The 18,365-nt window shown below is 39.8% G+C and overlaps 1 protein-coding gene across 1 annotated transcript in view; it reads left to right on the forward strand.

Moving 5' to 3' along the window:
- Positions 1–1,085: 1,085 nt before the first annotated feature.
- The window catches only part of Anapc4 (anaphase promoting complex subunit 4), a 31,626-nt gene continuing 14,346 nt past the window's right edge, over positions 1,086–18,365 (forward strand). The window contains exons 1-15 of the mRNA XM_028765270.1: positions 1,086–1,396; positions 2,677–2,782; positions 6,446–6,578; positions 8,488–8,562; positions 8,678–8,704; positions 8,797–8,841; positions 9,426–9,510; positions 10,131–10,235; positions 11,724–11,807; positions 13,077–13,163; positions 14,253–14,317; positions 14,844–14,886; positions 14,994–15,070; positions 16,676–16,776; positions 16,860–16,911. Coding sequence (XP_028621103.1) covers positions 1,268–1,396; positions 2,677–2,782; positions 6,446–6,578; positions 8,488–8,562; positions 8,678–8,704; positions 8,797–8,841; positions 9,426–9,510; positions 10,131–10,235; positions 11,724–11,807; positions 13,077–13,163; positions 14,253–14,317; positions 14,844–14,886; positions 14,994–15,070; positions 16,676–16,776; positions 16,860–16,911 — 1,214 coding nt within the window. The 5' untranslated portion in view covers positions 1,086–1,267. The remainder of the gene's footprint in view (positions 1,397–2,676; positions 2,783–6,445; positions 6,579–8,487; positions 8,563–8,677; positions 8,705–8,796; positions 8,842–9,425; positions 9,511–10,130; positions 10,236–11,723; positions 11,808–13,076; positions 13,164–14,252; positions 14,318–14,843; positions 14,887–14,993; positions 15,071–16,675; positions 16,777–16,859; positions 16,912–18,365) is intronic.

Consider the following 18,365-nt stretch of genomic DNA (forward strand, 5'->3'; position numbering starts at 1 on the left):
AAATGGCCTCCATTCTTGGGAAGCTGGCATGCAGAATAACATGGGCTTGTGAGTGCACATAAATACCAACTTAGTGAAGGAAAATGCTGTGTGGAAGAGCACATTCTGCCTCAGCTCCCTTACTGTGTACCACAAGAGGCTAGTGCACTCGGAGCTGCCCCGGTGGGAAGAACACCGCCAGCAAATGCAAAGGGAAAAGCCAAGTTCCTTATTTGATGTGATTTTAATCGGAACATTAAGACATGGGTTGAATTACTTGAGGGTTTGCTAAGGAGATCATCGCAATAAAGCAAAGATAAGGTCGTTACTGTTTGGTGTCAGGCCTTCTCAGTATCAGTGTTAACTCAGCAAGATTGAGGAAAATAGCAATCGTGTGACTGAGGTCTCAGCACCCTGAGAGGTAGCTTTTAGGCTATCTGCTGGTCAGTTCCAAGGTTCTGAGTGTTTACTTAAACATGTCACTCCGTAAACCAGCAGATCTATACTGTGAAATATGCACTCTGGGGAACTAAGTCTGAAACTAGGTATGGAACTGCATGCCTGGAATCCCAGCTACTCTGGAAAACCAAGTGTGGTAGTTTGAATAGGAATGGCCCCCATAGGTATACGAATGCTTGGCGAGTGGGTATGACACTATTAGGAGGTGTGGCCTTGTTGAAGGAGGTGTGTCACTGTGGGGATGGGCTTTGAGGTCTTCTACGCTTAAGCTCTACCCAGTCTACAAAAGGGATTGTCTACACAGCAGCGAATTTCTGAGTAAACGGAAAAGACCTGGAAGGGTTCCCACATGTCCGCTTATATCGTTAAGGATTCCTTTGGTACTTACAACCAGGCACCAGGCAACCCAGAGTAGCAGATCTCCGAGACACCAGAGCTCGCCCCGCCCTAGCCACGCCCAGACACGGCCTAGCCACGCCCACCCCTGCTAGAGCCTAGGCCAACTTTGCCTTAGGCACTCGCCCGCCCCGCCCACATAGCTCCGCCCTACATCAAGCCCCGCCCGAGTCCGCAGCCCTGCGTTCTCCCCGCCCCGCCAGCGCGCCGCCGCTGTGCCACTCACTTCCTCTCGCGAGGACGTCCTGTCGTCGGCGCCGGAAGCTTCCTCTGAGCGCGGAGGGCGGAGTGAGAGGGCGGGGAAGGCTGCTGGCTAGGAGTAGGCCTAGTTTGCGACTCTGGCAGGTACTGCTGCTGGCAGGGCTTTGCGCCAAAGCTTTGTGGCCGGGTGCTCCGGCGGCCTTCACGTGAGCATCGTTGCAGGGCCGCACCCATGCTGCGCTTTCCGACCTGTTTCCCATCCTTTCGGGTGGTGGGAGAGAAGCAACTGCCACAGGAGATTATTTTCTTGGCCTGGTCACCCAAGCGAGACCTCATTGCTTTGGCCAACACTACAGGCGAGGTAAGTGAGCTGATGAGAGTTCGCCTATGCTGGAACCCTCGAGCCTCAGTTTCCCCTTTCGCAGACAGACATGTGAATCTCACATCTATCCTGTCCCTGCATCTCAGCGTGGCTGTTAACTTTAAGAGAAAGTGTAAAGGACCGTGCCTTCCAAACATGATGTGTATTCCATTTTCTGTATGGCCAAAAGAACAAATTCCCTCAAAGTTCTGCACACCCAGGTCTCCATGAATTGACTTGGCCAGGGATGCAACATCGGACCCCACCCAAAGATGACTTTCACATTAGTAGAGAATGAAGATGAACTGTCAAATCTAACTAGAAGTGTGTTCGTGTGTGTGCAGTTGCTACAGAGGATGTTTGGTTCCGAGTTTTTACATCTTTGTTACATCTAGCTATTTAAAAGTTGAAAGGCTGATGCTTCACAGGATTGCATACAGAATGTGTGTGAACATTGACAGTTAGCATTTCTAACATTAGAAACGTGAACACACGTTATCGAGTATAACCAGAACATACCCAACTTTCTGTGGAGGATTACTATTACCTGGCAGCCATCTTGAAAGAAACCCTTCATCCATGCCACTTAACCCCTCTCACCTATGTAAAACTAGGTGGTAAGGAAGTCCTAGCATCCAGGGCAGCTTAGTGTGCCAAATTGCATTATTGTGTTGTGTGTCATGGCACTGCCTCTAAGATCCATGGCTGGTAACATAGGTAAGGCATGGGCTAAGAGTCCAATCATTGTTATTTTGCTATGGCACAGCTACCTTTTGGTGCTGTTTGTGTTACTTCTTTTGTTTGTTGGACAGGCTTCTTAACCTTTTCAAAAAAGTAAGTTTAAAGATATGAAAGGGACTGGAGACGTGGCTCAGCCGTGAAGGGCACTTGCTGTTCTTATAGATGCCCTGGGTTTGGTTCATAGCACCCACATGAGTGCTCACAGCTTTCTGTAGCTCCAGTTCCAGGGAGAACTGATGCCCTCTCTGGCCTCCTTGGGCACTGACTCCACAAATGTGGTACAAATATATACATGTAGGGAAAATACTCGTACATGTACTTTAAAAAGAAAATGAAAATGTGTAGAGTACAGGGCCAAGTTGGGTCTTCTGAGTTTGCCTGTTTCTTTGAAAATGTCTTACATTCATTTGAACACCATTGTTCTGTAGATAGCTAAATACTCAAAAGTAGTAATTAAAAGTTTTGTTCTGTGGATCTAGGTTCATTTTATTTCTGCAGATGGATTTGCAGCTTTCTGCTGTCATATCTTTTCCTCTTAGGTTTTACTGCATCGCCTTGCAAGTTTTCATCGAGTTTGGAGTTTTCCACCAAATGAAAGTACAGGAAAAGAAGTGACCTGCTTGGCCTGGAGACCAGATGGCAAACGTATGACAATGCTACACACATCTGTCTTTTATTTTCAAAAAGTATATTCTAAAAAGAATACATTTTTCTTGGTATATCTTAGAATTATGTTTTTGTTTCTGTTAGATAGGTCTTATAATATAACCCTGACTAGCCTAGGACTTGCTATGTAAACCAGGCTGTACTAGAACCCAGAGATCCACCTGTGCTTCCCAGATGCTAGGATTAAGGGCATGTGCTACTTACCGTGTCTGGCCCTATATTAGAATTATAAATACTACTTTGAGACCTTTTTTCTTTTTAGAATGTTTAAAATATTTTTTGTGAAAGTCTGTTGTTGGCAAGGATAACTCTTTGATGAGCCCTGGGTTTGTGGCAGATAGGATCAAAGTCTGAGACAGTCACAGAATACGTGGCCTTGGTTCTCTTTGTTCTCTTGTCCTAGTATCGGTCCACTCATGAGTCCATTCAGTGCCATCACGGCCTTTTCTCCCCCAAATTCAGTTAGTACTAAATGTGAGGTTCATAAATCCTCTACATAAGCAAGCTTACCACTCCTAAGGAGCCACCTGCTGTGACTGTCCATTTCCAAAAGGTCTTTTCCTGTAGTTGTGGCTCAGATCATTCATCTTCTGTGTGTGTGTTTTGTTTAGTTTTTTAAATTGATAGTTTCTTGAGCAGTTATTTGCAGTGTTGCAATGGTAAAATGCTGTGGGCTGCATTGAAGTTTATCAGGGTGTCCAGCTTGTGGTCTGTAAGTCATGTGAGGCTCTGGATAACAAGGAATGTGGCCCAACACAAAAGTTTTAACATGCTCAAAACATTGGGGGTTTTTGTTTCTTGGTTTGTGGAGGGTTTCTTTTTTTTTCCATTTCTTTTTTTTTTTTTTTTTTTGGTAATGTGATTGTATAGTTCTCTAATGTAAACTTCATAGTTAACAACATTGTATCACTGTAGCAAAAGGTTTAACAAGCCTGAAGGTACTTTAAGAAAAAAATAAATTATTTTTATAAAAATGAGTCTTTGAGGTTTTTTTTTTCTTTCTTTTTTTCTTTTTAATAAATGTAAGTACTTAAAACTTGTTTGAAAGCATATGACCTAGAGATAAGTGTTTTGGAGAGCAGATCTGACAGTAGTACTCCCTGATACAGTACAGATCTATTTGTGCACTTTGATCTTAATTCATGCTATTCTGATAGGTTTTGTTCAGGCCAGTGGAAACAGATTTGCTGCGTTGAATGCTAAATGAACACTAACCACTGTGTCTCCATATTGTAATTTACATCTGTTGGCCCTGATGTATCTCATTGCCAGCTTTCAGCTTTTATTATCGGCATGTAACCATTCTGAACATGTGGGTTAACTCCTCAGAATAATCCCTAAACATAGACTTTCCAGGAATGCTCTAAGCATAGCCATTCTCTCCTCTTTTTTCTTAGAAGATGAATGGAGCATATAAAATCAGAGGACTGTGGGCCAGCAGGGTGGCTCTGTGCAGGTTACAGAGTTTGCTGCCAAACCTGAAAACTTGAGTGTGATCTCCAGCAGTCACATTGTGACAGAGGAGAAATGATTCCCTCGGACTGTCCTCTGCCCTCCCACATGTGCACAGCACACACTTGCACCCATAACACTCACAAATAAGAAAATAGATGTCATAGAGGAATTTGCCATTCCCCCCACCCAGGGTTAAACTCGCTGCCTCCTACATGTTCTTTTATTTTACTAATAAAAGAAAATAGCGCTTTTACTGATCTGAAGCTCTGAAGTTAGAGGTTTTGTTATTGTTTCGTATTTTGAGATAGGGTTGCAGTTTGTAGCCCAGGTTGACCTTGGGCTCATGAAAGTCCTCCTTCCTCCTACCACAGGATGCTAGGATTGCAGGTCTGAGCCATCACACACACCTGACTTGTAAAGAAATTTTTTTTGAGTAACATTTTGAGGACTTTATTATTCATCTAAAAGTATAGGATGTCCTGGAGAAATCATTAAAACCAAATGTGTGTTAAAATGTGTCTCATAAACAGAACGTTTCGTGTTTTTGTTCGAAAGCAATCGTCTCAAGTGTTTTAAGTTTTTTGAGGATGGTGGCTGGAGCCCTGCCTGGTGGTGTGCAGGTCTGTATTTGTAATGGTGTGGCAGGAGGATTACTTACTGACTCTGAGTCTGAGGGATATAGCTTAGCAGTAGAATGTATGGCAGACTGTAGATTCAGTTTCCAGTACAGAAAACAAACAAACACAAAACCATAAAAGAAAAAGGAAAAAAAAGGTCTAGTCTAGCCCCTCTCCGCAGGCAAAGTTGCACAGGGGTGTGAGGTAAACTCACTGGTCAGCTTCGTTAGGATGATAATGACTTTCACAGAGGAACTAATCAGGTATTTCAGGCACAAAAGAGGACAGATTCATAGCGTTCAGTCATCTTGCTTCTTAGCATGGGATGGAATAAAGAGAATAAAAAAACTTCAAGAAAACAACACATAGAGCCTCTTTCTGTCTTGTAGGCTGTTTATGGGATGTCTCTTGGTGATAAAGGGATAGTCTTCTGGGACCTGTTAAATAGTTTCTTGTTGACAGAAGGTCCCAGTCTAGAGACTTTGTGGTGCAAGTTAGTAAGTAGAATCTGTGGGAAGGTAGTAGACAAGTTCGTTCATTCATTCATTCATTCATTCATTCATTCATTCACTCACTTACTTTACATCTCAGTACCAGCCCCCCTCCTCCCATTCCTCCCTCCCTTTCTCCTCTGAGAAGGGAGAGGCCTCCTCCCTGCCAACACATCAAGTCCTGCAGGACTAGGCACATCCTCTTCCACTGAGACTTAGGGGAACGAGATCCACAGGTAGACAGGTCATGTTTGAACACTTTACAATAAGCTTAAATAGTGAATTTAATTGTATGCAAAGATCTCTTTAGTTTTTAAAATATTACTTATGGGAATAGACACACTCATAAAAGTCTCACAAACATAGCTGCTTAAACAGGAACTGAATAAAGAAAACAACAATAGACCTGTTAATACGGACAGGGAAAGTTCAGGAGGCCTTTAACCCCTCATGAAGAACTACAGGCAATAAGGAATTTGAGTGCAGGAGAAATATCTTCCCCAAGGAAGAGCACACAATTGATTATCCAATACCAAATGGTCAGCCCTGAAAATATACATGCAAGTAACATTATGTAGATTGAGCAGATTGTGTTTATTTAGGGATATGTATGTATTTATTATGTATTTATTTTCTATTAACAACAATTAATAGAAAAAGAGACTATGAATTTGGAAGATCAGGGAGGACTCTGGGAAGATTTGGAGGGAGGAAAGGGAATGGGAAATGATGGTGTAATATTATAACCTCAAAAAAATAAAAGCTTCAAGGGAAAAGCAATAGCTTTAATTACATTTATTTCTGATGTGTGGGGTGCCTGTGCCGTAGCGCATGTGTTGCATCAGAGGACAGCCTATCGAAGTCTCATTCCTTCACCATGTGGGTCCTGGGGACTAAACTCAGGTTGTCAGGCCTAGTGACAAGTTTTTTCAGCTTCTGAGCCATAGGCCCTCAAAAAAGAATTTTTAGGTAGTTAGAATGTATTTGGAATAGAAAACTGGATAATAAGTGACCTGCCCAGATAATTTTCTGTAATATTTTGCTAATTTATTCTGATTATTTTCTTACTTTGTTTGTAGTTTTGGCCTTTGCTCTTGCGGATACCAAGAAAATTATTTTGTGTGATGTAGAAAAGCCTGAAAGCTTACACTCTTTCTCTGTGGAGGGTCCAGTGTCTTGTATGCATTGGATGGAAGTGACTGTGGAAAGCAGGTAGAGTCCCTCAGGGTGTGGAGGTGTGGGGGTGTGGGGGACGGGGGTGGGGGTGGGGGTGGGAGGTGATAGATTCGGATTGGCTGGGGAGGGTTTCAGAACTTGTTTCTTACGTAATTTCTCAGACGTGTCCTTGCTGTGTAGCTAGACCACTCTCAAACTTGAGATCCTCCTGCCTCTCAGCCTCCCAAGAGTTGTGGGGATAGTAGACATATACAGGTACTTTCAGATAAGTTTTCATTGTTTAGATTAGAAATGAGTGCTGGTGCTCTGAGTGTGCACACACTGGAACTGTGAACATAAATTGTTTGGAACAGCTTTTCATTGGTTTGTGTAGACAAGGAAGGCTTGGGTTGTAGTGAGGACAGTCCAAGGCCCAGTGACACTGGCTCATGTTGGGGACAAAGGGTTTTGAAAATGTTTCTTTTTTCCCAGTAGTATTTTCTTCCTGATTTTCACTAAATTACTATCAAATGAAGTTATAAATCATGAATTTTAATTGACAGCTTTCTTTTTTTTTTTCTTTTCTTTTTTTTTGGTTTTTTGAGACAGGGTTTTTCTGTGTAGCCCTGGCTAATTGACAGCTTTCTTAAGTGGGACCTAAAAAAAAAACCCACAGATGACAAGGCTTTAGCTTGAGGTTTGAAGTTCATTATAGAGAAACCAAAGTGATCAGGACATCTTCAAATAAGCAAGGCTTGCAAATACTTACGATTTTCTAGAAGGGAGGGAAACAAAACATGTCTTATTTGTGTCCTATCCCAGGTACCTGTTTCTGAACCAGTGCATTTCTAAAGGCTTAGGAACGTTCAGGGAGGTTCTAAGATCTCTCAGGACAGCACTGTGTGAAAAACATGATTTCTAGGTTGCTACTTTTTCACTTTCTCAGCCATTTATTTCCAACTGTATTTGGGAGTGGAATTGAGAAAGAAAAGGCAATATAGATATTTCTGATCCACACACGGTGTGAATCCCAGCTGTGAGGACTATGTAGGAAGCTGGAAAGATGGCTCAGTAGTTAAGAGCACTTGCTGCTCTTGGAGGGGATCTGAGTTCAGTTCCCAGCACCCACATGATGGCTCATAACCATCCATAATTCTAATTCCAGGAATCTGATGTCCTCTTCTGACCTCCTCAGATTCTATGCACACATGTTTTATACATAGATTCGCACAGGCAGAACGTGCATACACATAAATAAACCCAAAAGAATTAAGAAATTAGAGAGTATTTTAAGATTAATGGTATACTTTCATATACCCCAAAGGCTGCCACCTCCCCAAGTCTGCATGAGTCATTAAGTGACACAGTAATCTCAGTTGTTTTAAATTACTCTTAGTACTTTGTTTTCTGTGGTTTCTTAGGTTAGAATTTAAAAATTAAAAGTTCTCAGTCTACCTGAATATTGAATACATATAAATTGGCTGACAAAAGCCATTTATTAATTAATATTCCTCTATATGTAAAATGAGTAGGCCAGTTTGTCATTTTGTTTTGAAACAAAACAAGAAAACCAAAACATGCATATAAATAAGTCGGATGTCCCAGCCCTTTCTGTTCTTATATAGTGTTGTTAACAGTGTTTGTTTTACAAGGGCAACATTTTTTTTTTAAAGATTTATTTATTTATTATATATGAATACACTGTAGTTGTCTTCAGACACACCAGAAGATCTCATTACAGATGGTTGTGAGCCACCATGTGGTTTCTGGGATTTGAACTCAGGACCTCTGGAAGTGCAGTCAGCGCTCTTAACCACTGAGCCATCTCTCCAGCCCCGGGGCAACATTTTTTTACATGTATTTATGTAGTAAAGATTCTGCTAAGAATCTTTTCTAGTTGCATTTTTAATGGGAAGAGAATTAGAATCTTTGCTGTTATGTAATGCTTGGCTCCTGTTTCTTGTAGTGTTTTAACATCATTTTATAATGCTGAGGATGAATCCAATCTTCTCTTGCCTAAGTTGCCCACCTTGCCAAAAAAGTACGTATCAGTTTTATTTCTTTGAAATGAGCCTTGCCAATTTCTCTTCTGCTTTTGACATGGTACCAGTTTACTATGCGTTTCTCAAGAGTATGTCTTCTCTGTTTTCTCCTAGTTACAACAGCACCTCAAAAATCTTTAGGTAAATATACCTTTCTTATTTTCAAACAGGGTGGTCTTTTATTATTTGAAAGTTAATATTGAAAAATGACCCAATTTATGTTTTTATTTTAGTGAAGAAAATTCTGATGAAATTATTAAGCTTTTGGGAGATGTCAGGTAAATCCTATAGCTATCTTATTTGATTTCTCGAAGCTAATATTTTATATCTGAGGCAGTTTCAGAACTGAATAGTTGATTCTTCATCTTGTTATTTCACTGTTGCCATTGAAATCTCTGAACACCATACAGATGGCCGTGTCAACTGTGTGACCATTGATTTTTCTGAATTTTAGTAATAATATAGTGTATCTTAAGAGGATAGCTGTACTAGAGTTTCTAGATCTAATTTAAAATTTCTGAATTATTAAAGCGTATTTAATGTAATTTTTTATTACCTTCATGACAGAACTGATGGCACTATGTGTTAGCTGGCAAAAGGATCATTTTGTTAGTGACTGTGGGTAAATACAGTTGATGCCATATAATTTTATTGTAAACAGAATTTTTTTAGGCTCTTGGAAGTTTGTTATTCTTTTGGAAAAAAAAAAAAAAGTAACAGGCCTTAGTAGTAGTGGACTTGCTGCGGCCATATCTGCGTATAGTGCAGCTGCAAGCGTGGATTAGCAGTCCTGCCTTGGTTTAAGAGTGTAGCCCACTTTGCTGTTGGTTGGGCCTCAGTTTGTTGCATTGTTCTCAATTAGGCTGAACATCCTTGTCCTTGGAGGAAGCTCTGGATTTATTGAGCTTTATGCTTATGGGATGTTCAAAATTGCCAGAGTAACAGGGGTAAGTTCGTCTTTAAATTCTTCTGTTTCTATTAGAAAGTAGCAGCTGATTACTTACAGAACAAGATGAGAGCAAATTGAGTTTGTGTTGTTGGTGGTGTTTTTCACGAATTCATGTTGAAATGTTCAGAGGTTAATTTTAGTAACATAGAATTTAGTGTTACTGTGTTTGCAGCAGTCAGGAGCTATTGGTGGAAATAGTCAAGTGTTTTTCCTTTTACAGAATGATTGGCATGGGCCATTTTATTAAGATTTACTGGTTTTTAACCCTGCAGTGGGCAAGAGTTGAAGTGGGTGATTGGCATGTGAAAGCAGTCACAAACGCAGCCCTAAGCGCAAGTCTTCCAGTGCTGTAACTCTGTAACTCATGAAGGGAGAGAATATTTTGGATTCTGTGGAATATGTTGGTTCATCAGTATTTGATGTGGGTCCCTTCATGGGCAGAGGACAGACATTAGGTTATTGGTGTGTTCTTGGACCACTCTATAGGTAAGTCAGGAATCAGGGTTGTGCATTTCTACTTTTTAAAGTTCTGTATGAATTTTTGCTTCCATTGTTATAAACAGATACAGCCTGTCAGTAATAGCAAATGTGTCTGGCATGATGATAACTGTTTTGCAGATTGCTGGTACTTGTATTGCTCTGTGTTTATCAAGTGATTTGAAGTCATTATCAGTGGTCACAGAGGTTTCCAGTGGTGGCGAATCAGAAGTTTCGTATTTTCAGGTGAGTGTTATAACTATCCCAGTGTCAGGTACATGATTTATAGAGCTCTCCCCTGGAGCTAGGAATTGAACTCATGGCAGAGCACGCTCTCTGCTATTGCACCGTACCCCAGCCCTTAGGGATTTGAATTACTCCCATCGCTGAAGTGTAATGAGTAAAACATGAAGGTCTCCTTGGGATTTCTAAATCTTGTATATTGAGTAAAGTTATAGTGAATGTTATTACTTGTACACTACAATTTAGTTTGCATAGTTAAGACTGTCTTGATAGTCTGTTATAGCCTTACTAGTTGGTTATTTGACCAGCTTAGCTTTATACTGAGGTTTTTTGTTTGGTTGGTTTTTTTTTTTAGTACTTTGTCTCTCTTAGTAATGAAAGCTTATATTTATTGTTCACTTAATGTGACAAGTACTTCAGACACGTACTGTGTCCTAATTTGTAGATAAGACCAGGCAGAAGAGGGACTGAAGAGCTCTCTCAGTGTCATCACAGAATTGGAAAGCCATGCTAGGCTTTCTGGTCCTGGTCTGTGTTCTTAGCACATTGCCACATGGATTAAATGACCACTCAGAATAGGGAAACATCTTTTTTTAAACTGTGGCTTGTGTTATAGACTAGGATACTGCCTGGGCTTTTATATTTATATTATAGCTTTGCTTTTCTAGGAAATCTTTCCAAGTATTTCTCTGAGCTGTTCCAGTGTTTTAACTTAAGTATGTCTGAACTCTCAGAAGGAGGACCAAAAAGAATGTGTGGTGTGGTATTTACACAGTCTATTCAGAACATCAGAGAACCTGGGACTATGGCTGTTTGCATTTGTTCTTTTTTGTGAGACTGAGAAACAAGTTTGCATCTGAGTGCTAGTAAAGTGAGTTTCTTTTTTCTGTGAGGTTTGTGATAAGTTTGTTTTTGTTGTAGTTTTGAGTTTGGTCTCATGGAAATGTAGGCGTGCCTCCAACTCACTGCACATAGCTGAAGATGACCTTGCAGTCCTCTTCCTCCTCCTCCTCCTTCCTCTTCCTCCTCTTCTTCCTCTTCCTCCTCTTCCTCTTCTTCTTCCTCCTTTTACTCCTGCCTGCACCTTCCAAATGCTGTGATAATGAGTTTTTACCAAGCCCAGACACAATGGATAATGGCAGTCTCATTGAAATATGACTCATGCTACTGATAGTCATGTGTTAATCCATAACCTTTAGTTCTTTCTACTTGCACTAAGTTTTTACATTAATCTATGGTCATTTTTAAATGTTGTCATAATGGTGCTGTAGGTTACTGCATTTGTAGCTACAAGGAAGGGAGGGATGGCTCAGAGTTGTGCTCCAGTTGGAAATCCTGACCTACTGGTTTCAGAGCTCTGAGTTTTTCTGGCATGTATTTAGATGAAGACTCTTTAAGTTAAGGGCTTGTTTTTGAGCTGGATGTGAATAGTGTGTCTTCAAAAGAAGTAAATGCTCCTGTGGTTCATTTTATTTATTCTTTATTTTGTAGCTTGAAACGAATCTGCTGTATTCCTTCTTACCTGAAGTAACTCGGATGGCCAGAAAGTTTACTCATCTTTCAGCTCTCTTACAGGTATGCATCCATAACCTGCTTTATGTTAGCCCTTTTCTGGAAGCTTCTGACTTCTAACTTTATGGAAAGCTCTTCTTTCCATAAAGAAAAACCATTGAAAGTTCATGTTGTAAAGCTACGTGCAATAGGAGTGCTATAAACTAATATTCTTATAATACTTATTAAAGTGAAAGCAAACATTTAATTGAGAATCTCCTGTCCAGCCCTGTTAACTGCCTCCAAAAAAAGAGAGAAAAGAAAAGAATCCTGTAAATCTCCTAAACTATTCATAATGAGAATGTAACTTAAAGATTTTTTTATAGAAAAATTGTTGTAAAAAAATATCTTCATGGGCTGGAGAGATGGCTCAGCGTTTAAGAGCACTGACTGCTCTTCCAGAGGTCCTGAGTTCAATTCCCAGAAACCACATGGTGGCTCACAACCATCTATATTGGGATCCGATATATTCTTGTGGTGTGTCTGAAGATAGTGACCGTGTACTCACATATATAAAATGAATAAGTAAATCTTTAAAGAAAAAAAAAAGAATCTTTATACAGCTCAACTTTTTTTTCATAATAAATCTATCCTAAATTAGTTCATGGTTCTGTACTCGAGCAGTTTGGGCTAGGCTGATCCAGAAGGTTCTGTTGATCTGTCCCTGGAGTAGGTCACCTTAAAGAAACTCATCATGCACACAGATATGTGTTCCAAGGCTGGAATGGCTATGGCTCTGCTCCACATCCCTCATCCTCTAGCCAGCCTGCCCGCCCATGCTCATGCACATGGTGATAGCTGCAGGACTCATCAGTGTGAGTCTCGGGGTGCAAGACTTTGAGGCCTTGAGCTCAGTTTCTGCTGTGTTCTGTTAGAACAAGACACGGGCCAGGCTAGACTTTTTCCTGATTGACCACCTGAGTACTGATCTTTTGTTTCCTTTACTACAGTCTTTATTTTGCTTGATGTTAAAGATTTCTAGAGGTTTGTTTTTCTCTTAGGGATCCTGTCTGACAGCTGAGTACCTAAACAAAGCAGCATTGTGACAGTATGTGTAAAATACAAAAAGCACTTATTTTCCCAGATACAAACTTGGGAGTGTGTTATTGTAAATTTGTAAGAATCACTAGATAATTTAGGTTCTTAATTGATTACCAAAGCTTAAGTCATGTGTTTCTTTTTCCCTATAGCTTTATTGAGTTAAAAGAGTAATTGAAAGTAAATTCTGCCAAAAAAGAATGCAATAGTGTGTTGTTTTGGTATTTTTTACTGTACTTTTCTTTTTGTTAATAGTATATAAATTTGTCACTGACATGTATGTGTGAAGCATGGGAAGAGATTCTGATGCAGATGGACTCCCGTCTCACTAAGTTTGTACAGGTAATGTACTAATAACTGAACTTGCCTGTGGAGATACTGAGTGCATTCTGTCTGTATTTAGTTTATGAGATATATGAAGGTCAGAACTGGGCATAGTGGCTCACTCTATAATCCCAGCACTGGAAAAGACAAAACAGAAAGTTTGTCACTAGTTCAAGGTTAATGTGGGCTACAGAGTGAGACCTTGTCTCGGAGAAAAGGTGGCAGGCTGGAGAGATGCCTGAGTAGTTAAGAGCATTTGCTGCCCTTGTAGGGTGCCCAAGGTTGAATTGGTTGGCTCACATCCAACAGTAATTCCAGCCTTAGAGGGATCTGAGGCCTTTAGCCTTTGTGGATACCTATACACCTATATTCATGTACGTGTGCACACACCCATACCCACACATACACTTTAAAATAAAAACTTACAAGAAAAATATTAGTTTGATTTGCAAAATGGTCTTTATTTCTTTTGGGTGGTTCAGTATAACCTTAGTATATGGGGCGGAGTGCAAAAAGAATATATTAGTCAGTTTTCTGTTGAAGTAACAGTACTGTGTCTTGTAATATATCAAGAAGAATTTTTTTTTAACTCTCAGTTTCAGATTCTGACAGTTCAGGTTATGTGGCATCATTTGTTTTCCATATATTGAGGAGAGTTCATGCCAGGTGACATCTTGGCAAGAGCATGTTTAATAGGAGTCACACCACTAACACAGGAAGCCAGGCGGTGTGGTTGGATAGTCTCTTTCTAACCATCACTCTAACCATCACTCTTGGAAGAACTAACCAGTGTCCCCAGAGTGTCAACTTCATTTTTTCCCACTGACTCACCACCTTCCGTCCTCAGCTACTTCTTAAAGAATCTGTGATGTCAGTGTCATCACACTAAGGACAAGCCTTCAGCAGAGAGACCCTGGGGACAAACCACATCCAAACAGTGGCAGATTCTTTGTTTCCCCTTTGGTACAGCTGGGTGGAGCAGTACTAAATTATGTCCATATAATTTTGAATAAATATGATTATATTTATTATATGAATATACTAATATATAAAAATATAAACATCATATTTATGAATATAAAATATGTATCTATTTTATTTTTCTAGGAAAAAACTACAACCACATCAGTGCAGGATGAGTTCATGCACTTACTGTTGTGGGGGAAAGCCAGGTGAGTGCACGTAGGGGATCTCAATGGGACTTTCTTTCCTATCTTCTCTTGACAGTAATTATTTCAAGGTAATTATTTCCTTTATAAAGATAAAATATAAAACTCTGGTAGAAAACCTCTCCCCCAAAAAATGTATGTGAGTTTTTGGGATTTTCTATGAACTTTTTATATAAATGTGATCATTTTGTGTATACATATGTATGTATATGTGTATGTATAAAAGTTGCAGAACTTTTATGTAGCCAAGATAATCTTTTTCTTCTGACACCCTGGGTAAATTAACTACCCAGGGTACTAATTAATATTCCCTTCTTGATGTTTAGAAGTGTATAGTTCATTTATTTCTAGATTTTACTTGGCATTTCTGTCTCTTTATGGATAAAACACAATCCTTATTTGACTGATGCTATTTCTTCATGTTTATTTTGTTCCAAAATCCTGTTTGTACTTTGAAATTTAGGTTTTAAATGACACATTCAGAGGTTGAATGGAGAGATTACTAAAATACTTTCTGTTTTTGTTGTAGTGCTGAACTTCAGACACTCCTGATGAACCAGTTAACAGTGAAGGTGCTGTTAAAGTCTATATGTGTAAATGGCTGTGGACATATTTTTAATAGTTTTCTTTTTTAGGAATGACATACAGTATGCTAAATGTATTTTCTTCTCTTAATTAGGGCTTAAAAAAGCTTGGCCAGTCTATAGAGTCATCATATTCAAGTATACAAAAATTGGTTATCAGTCACTTACAGAGGTATGGAAGTGATGTAAAATTTTTTTGATACTGAATTCATGCATACATGGGGTTGGTCATATTTCTGCTTCCTTCTCTCTACTGTTTGACATTGTCTTTTCAAGCCTTTTCTAGCTTTTTGCATTGACATTTTAGGGAACTTGGCATACCCAAGATTGAAGTCAGTAATGATAATTTTTTTGTGAAGATAGTTTTCTAAAACTTTTAACCAGGCTGGACTTGTTGAGCATTTGGGCTTTTTTTCTTATTTAACTATGAAATAAGCCACATAGCTTCTAATATTTTACATAGTTTTTCATTTAATGTCTTGGCAGTTTGTTCTTGCCATCTTCGTTTCACACAGGAGTTAGTTATATGGCTGGCCCAGTGTTTCTCAGTATTAGGCCAAGGCTTGCTCCAGGTCTCCTGCTGTTTCTGTGCATAGCAACTCAAGTGAAGTGGTTTGCAAGTGGATGCTGAGTGTGTGTTTTGACAACTCTTATGCTAGGTTTTTAGAGATACCCACAGTCCCCTGAGCTCCCTGAGTACCCTCTGCTTTGGTCTGTCCCACACCACACTGTCTGTTTACTTCACTTTACTCACTGTGTGTCATGTTCCTTAAAATTTGTAGTAACTTTGCTTTGTTCTTAAGAGCAAAACCTTTTCAAGGCCTTGAGCATGTTGCTCCTGCTTTACCCATGCTAGGTACCTTTTGGTTTTCCAAGCTTGATAGTCTATCTTCCACTCAGGGCTCTTTCCCACCCCTGCCCCCTTTTAAATAAATATCTTTCCTTTGATTTGTTTGTTCATTTATTAATAATGATGCTGGGAATGGAATCTAGGGTCTTGGGCATGTTGGGTAAACAAACTCTTCTATTGAGTTACGTCCCCAGCTCACCCAAGGACTCACACAACCTTCCTTCCTTCCTTTTTGGAACACTCTCACCTTCTCTTTACTTGAGTTCTTCAGTTCCTGGAGCAGATCAGGGTCTTCTGTTTCACCTGTGCATTTCCCTCAAGGCCCTTGGAGTAGTTAGGAAGTTGTACTGTGTGACTGGTTGTAACTAACTCCCTTATTACACTAAATGCTTCGAGGACCTTATTATTTTCCACTGCGTCCCCAGATCTGGTGTCTGACATGAAGTCAGAGCTTAAAAATATTTGTGAGGACAGGCTAGTGTCTTATGTCCTTACTTCCAGCACTCAGGACGTAGAAGCAGGTAGATTTCTCTGAGCTGGAGGCCAGCCTAGTTTGCATAGTTCTAGGCCAGTCAGGGCTACATAGTAAGAGCCTGTCCTATAAATAAAAGTGTCCATTGTTGAACAAATGTCCATGTGATAGAGTGCCAGGGTAGGACTCGAGGTGCCGCTCAGTGAGTAGAGAGCTTGACGGCACTGTGTAGAGTCTGATCGTGTTAGAGAGTCTAATCTGGTAGTCTTGTGTTTTCATCTCAGTTGTCATGATGGACAAATGATTCTTCTAGTTCTTAGAAATAATTTGGGTAAATAATTCTTTTTTGTGGAAAGAGTATTAAGATTTGTTTGATTTTATTTCTGAAACCAGCAAGTGATTGTTGACTACCACCTTGGTGATAGTAATGGTACTTACCTCTGCTCTTTTGCCAGTGGCTCTGAGTCTTTACTATATCATTTGAGTGAACTTAAAGGAATGGCTTCATGGAAACAGAAATATGAACCTCTAGGACTGGATGCTACAGGCATTGAAGGTATTGATTGACTTTCTCCATAGACTACACCGGATACAGTTCACTTACTCAACAGGTGACCCTTTTTGTCTGTTTTTCTTTAGATGCTATTACTGCTGTGGGTTCTTTCATCCTTAAAGCAAACGAACTTCTCCAGTAAGTAATGTGCTAACCAGGAGTGTGGATATGAGAATATTTAACTTTCACTTAAATAAGAACCTGATTCTCTTAAGAAAATTTTTAATCAGAATATGTCAGTAGCACAGAGATCATTTAACGAAAAACTTTATTTTCCGGTCGTTCATCTTCATCTTTGTTCTAACTCCTGTGTCTCTTTCTGTTTACTTTCTTTACTTTATCCTCCTAAAAGCGTATTTTCTTTCTTGTACCTACCAGTTTTGTTCTTTTTTGGTTTGTCTTGATTTTCCTGAACACTGTCAGCCTTGTCTTATTGTGTTGTGTCGTGTAGTGTAAGGAACTCCCTGTGTTCCTGAACTTTCAGCCTTCCAAATGCTGCAACTACATACACTGTTGCCCCCTGCCCCCTTCCTTAGACTCTCTTGTTTTCTTGCACTGTCTGTCTCTAGCACACCCTTCCCTGGCTTCTCCTTCTGAAGGGTTGTGCACTGTCCTAGCATTCCTCTGCCCGACAGGTTGTCCCTTCACCCTGCACCCTTCTTTGCTTCCCTGTCCAGCTGTTTGCAAAGACAAGATCTCTCTTGTTTTCCTACATGAGACCAGGGCTTTCAGGATAGCATATCCCCTACAGTAACTTACTCAGAAAGCAGGTGTGGAAAGTAAACTTCCCCAACTCTTTCTTACCCTCATAAAAAATCGATGGTTTTGGTGGGACTTTAGGATCTGAAGAAATAATTTCTCCTAGAACTTTCAGAGCATTGCTCCATTACATTTAGAAGTTTTTTGTTGCTGGTAGACAGTTACTTGCTTTCTTGGCTTTGAAGTGTATTTTTTTATTTCATTTCTTACAAATATTAGTCTTAATCCTTGACATCTTGAAGTTTCCCAGTAGCAATTCTAGATGTGGGCCTTTCTATTCGTGATCTGATATTAAAGAGCTATCAAAACTTTAATCTTAGAACCTGACAGACACCCTAAAATTGGATGGCGGTCCTAGAACTTGACAGGTGGAGGCAGGCAGATTTCTGAGTTTCAGGTCAGCCTGATTTACAGATCAAATCCAGTTTAGCCAGGTCCTATACAAAGAAAACCTGTCTCAAAAAAACAAAAGCAAACAACAGAAAACCCCAGCTTTAATCCTGTTAACTTATTCTGGTGATTTCTCTTTTTCCCTTATTAACTGACGTTTTCTTCTAGAAATCTAGTTAGACAGATAGTGCACTTGATACTTTTTTATTTCCTCAATGTTTCCTAAAGTTTCCTTATACTTTTCAACCTTGCAGTTTATTTTTTGAGAAAATTTCTTGGCCTAATTATTCATACTGCCACACATTTAAACGCCATTGAATACTTTCGTATGTTTTGGTTTTGCTTTTTTTTTTTTTTTTTTAAGATAGGGTCTTATGATATATGTATCCCGGGTTGGCCTTGAACACCATGTGTAGCTCAGTGATATTACTCTCTCTGTCTAC

Source organism: Grammomys surdaster, unplaced genomic scaffold (genome assembly GCF_004785775.1).
Source record: "Grammomys surdaster isolate TR1022 unplaced genomic scaffold, NIH_TR_1.0 150, whole genome shotgun sequence".
NCBI lineage: Eukaryota > Metazoa > Chordata > Mammalia > Rodentia > Muridae > Grammomys > Grammomys surdaster.